The following is a 3,542-nucleotide window of genomic DNA, read 5'->3' as shown; positions in this document are numbered from 1 at the left end:
TTTATGGAGGGATAATTTTGATTAGAGCTAAAATGTGTGAGGAGAAGAGGGGATGAGGTGGAGTAGAGCAAACGTCTTCCTTGTATTGTCATCAACACTCCAATTAGGAGTTAATTACAGTGTTAAGGTTTTGAAACCAAGTCGGGCAACAAGCTATATAGTCAGAAATAATTTCGAAGCTATTTGAAACTTGCGTGAAATAAAATAAATAACAAATTATTCAAAATTGACGGTTTTTTTTTTTTTTTACTGTACTTTGAAAGATCCGGTTATTACCAAAGCATCGACGTAAATACATATTCTCTCCGGAATGATCTGAAAATAGCAACAAAACTTTGCTTTTATTTGGTTCTTAGGTCGATGTAGAAACGGTAGCATTGGAATAAATATTTGTAACAACAGTGATTTCTTTTTTAAAATATTTAGTAGCATTTAGTTCGGTTCTACCTTCCGAAGTCAAACTGTCGAGATTGTATTTGTCTTTTATCGCATCAGAGTGAATGAGTAAAAGCAAAACTGTTTCCTGGTATCGGTTCGAAAAAGTAATTAATTACAGATGCACGTTACTAAGCTTTGTCACAAAGCTACACTATGTTTTCCTAAAAATCGGATTGTTATTTCGTTTCGTTGATTCTATATTATTTGTTGAGCGACTCCTGATTAAAGTAATTCCTCGCCCCTACTACCACCAGTTCTTTAATCAAGCAGGAACAGAATTACATTTTAGTCGAAACCTATTCGTTCAGTCGTTCGTAAAGGTTCAGGAACGATGATGATAATATTTTCATGTGACTATTTTAGTTAGAATATGCTCGTCATGTGACACCCTAGAATTACCTCTATCGAAACAGTGTCATTAATTCTGGTGTTTTGTCATTTCATTCTGTTCTTGGGAATTTCTTAGGGAAAAAAAGAAAAAAATCCACCGGTTGAAATATTGTTTTGTCATCAGCAGTTTCAACACAGAGAAACATCTTTTACTTTTTACTATGTTAATGAAATTGTGTCTGGTGTGGAAAATATCATGAAGTAAAACTATGCAAGAAAAGAAAAACAGCATTCTCATCGAAGCAATCACTAATCGATTGATTTGTTATATCTTATTTAATCAAAACTAAAAAGGCAAAAAGTTAGAAGAAAACAAAACGAAAAGGTAATTTTGTTAATCGAAATAATGTCGCTATCAATTCTCCTCTCTATACGGATATGATTGTTTTGCCAATTTTATTTTACGCTTTTAACAGTTGTCATTTATTTATTTTTTCTGCTTTGTTTCTCAACAATTTTAGCGAGAAGAAATGAATAGAAGACGGTCAGAAACTGCCCCTTTACTTGGAGCATACCATCGCCGATATTCAACCGACGATAGACGTGACCGTGGCCCTGAGGTTAGTGGAAACATACACGTACCTGTTCAGTCTTATGTAATCAGATTTATTACTCAATTTGCTTCCAAACTTTTTGAGTTTGTTCAACATAAACCACCAGCTACACCCATATCCGACTATTTTCACTTATTCTTTGTTTAAAATAATTGATTGTATAGACCTGTTTCTTTTCTTGTTTGTATCTCTTTGTGTTTATGTTGATTGAAAGAAAAATACCCTTGCTGCTAAAGTTCAAGAAACAAAAAAAAAAAACGATGTTACAGTTAAACTATTCATACTGTTTGGTGCATTCATTTACGGTCACATCAACTTAAAACGTCAGTTAATGAAAGATCCTGTGTGTGGCAGCTAGAAATACCAGGGAAGTCCCATTCAAATTATACATCAAATAACAATACGTTGGATAATATGATTCTGAGGTTATAGAAAAGACAGGTTGACAATGATTAGAATGCGTAGACCACAAGCCTGCGCTACAAGGACTGACATGGGGCTGAATAACTTTAAAACTAAGCTACACAAACTTCGGAACCACGATCACACCTTGCATCTTCGGTGGTCAAATACCGATCATGACTATGGTATGCTCCAAAGGAAACAGGTGCTCCAAAATATATTTACGTTTTCTTTTCCTCTTCACACAACGTGGTCGTGTGGTATGCTAGAAATAGCAGCCAAACAAAGCCTATAGTAAAGGAATATACGAAAGTGTAGTTTTAAATATATCTGGATGGTCACTGCTGAAATGCCTTTCATCATATTTCTGCTTGATCAGGGACAGCAATGTTAAATAAATGGTAGTCTTCTTTATAGTTGAGCATCGTCTACAGTGAGCTCATTATTATATGAAAATTATGAAATTTGACGGTATGTTCATAAATGCATACCAGCTCAGAGAAAGGAGTTGTTTAAACCTATGATCGTAGGTATTCGAATCATGACCACCTCGTCGGCTTCTCGAGCATTGCGTATATAGCATTATACAATGAGTTCCCGTTTTGTTTTGTTTTTTCGAGATAACAGGATGTAATTTGCGGGAGATTCGGCTACTACCTCTAACATGTTCTTAGAAGCCCTTTCGTTAGCTCGAAGAAATTAGTTTTGCATGAAACTGCATAGCAATTTCAAGTTTCAATTAATTCCTTTGAGGATTTCTTATCGAAGACATTTTCAGAAGTTCTCTTTGAAACAATAATTAATGGCTTTTAACATTATTTTCACAATTGTTAATAATTATTCAGGAAACAAAACGACGTCGCCTGTTCTGTTCCAAAATCACGTTGTACCGTCTTGTAAATTAAATAAGTAAAACCTCGTTAAATAGTCAAGTTCAGTGGTTCTCAAAGTGGGCGGTATTGCACACACCCCGCCCTTGGGGGGCATTGGAAAGTTCCAAGAGGGCGATAATGGGATAGCAATTCATGTAAAACGAGGGGCAATGTTAGGCTAATGATTCATGTAAAAACAACAAAATAATGGGTTTATTAGGTTGTTGAATTTGCTTCAGAAAGAGGTCTACGTTTGTGATGGTTACTTGGGGTGAAGGCGCTAGGAATGTAGCCTGGGTGTCAGGGGGACGGCACCCCCTAAAAGTTTGGGCACCACGGGTCTAGTTGAATGGTCACAGGTGCGGCTGGAATTATTTTGATCTATGATCTGCCTAATCAAGTGTATCTTGATTAAATCAACATCAGTAGAAATTTTTTTCTCCGTTGTTTATTTTTAGTTGTTTACTCGGTGTCATGACTGCCATTAAATTCAACAGATTCTGTTTATTGTATTTTTGTATGTATGTGTATATATATATATATATATATATATATGCTTATATTTTCTCCTTTGCTCTAGAACCCAGGGATTGTGCTGACACTCCTTTCTAGTTCCGTCTGCCAACTGGCGATGTCATTCGCATACTGGTTACTTTTGCGGTCCCCTCTCAAAATAAATGTTTCCCATTAAGTGCATGTTTCAGTAAAACTTTCCAAGTTCTATATAAGTTTACCACAAGCTCAAATCTAAATGTAACTTAAAACCTCGTCAAAGTTGTTTTCGATGTTTATATCGTATTAAAACTGTTATAAAATTTTAAGACTTAAAATATAACAATTTTTAATTTTCATTTTGCAGCAGGTTTCTCATTTTGCTTTCGTTTCA

The 3,542-nt window shown here is 35.1% G+C and overlaps 1 protein-coding gene and 1 long non-coding RNA gene across 4 annotated transcripts in view; one reads left to right on the top strand and one right to left on the bottom strand.

Annotated features, from left to right (window-relative positions):
- The window catches only part of LOC106868896 (H(+)/Cl(-) exchange transporter 7), an 88,991-nt gene that overhangs the window by 483 nt on the left and 84,966 nt on the right, over nucleotides 1-3,542 (top strand). The window contains exons 1-2 of one of the 3 annotated variants that reach the window (XM_052975414.1): nucleotides 350-1,153; nucleotides 1,290-1,388. Coding sequence is in view for 2 of the 3 variants with exons in the window: in XM_052975410.1 (XP_052831370.1) it covers nucleotides 1,299-1,388 (90 nt within the window). In the remaining variant the exon portion in view is untranslated. Of the gene's footprint in view, nucleotides 1-349; nucleotides 1,154-1,289; nucleotides 1,389-3,542 lie in introns of those variants that run through there. The other 2 variants (XM_014914358.2, XM_052975410.1) reach the window with 2 other exon arrangements.
- LOC128250434 (uncharacterized) overlaps nucleotides 217-3,542 on the bottom strand; it is an 8,889-nt gene continuing 5,563 nt past the window's right edge. Inside the window, exon 2 of the long non-coding RNA XR_008266453.1 lies at nucleotides 217-315. This is a non-coding gene — a long non-coding RNA (uncharacterized LOC128250434). The remainder of the gene's footprint in view (nucleotides 316-3,542) is intronic.

This window comes from Octopus bimaculoides, chromosome 2 (assembly GCF_001194135.2).
Source record: "Octopus bimaculoides isolate UCB-OBI-ISO-001 chromosome 2, ASM119413v2, whole genome shotgun sequence".
Lineage (NCBI taxonomy): Eukaryota > Metazoa > Mollusca > Cephalopoda > Octopoda > Octopodidae > Octopus > Octopus bimaculoides.
This window is presented reverse-complemented; position numbering and strand designations above follow the sequence as displayed.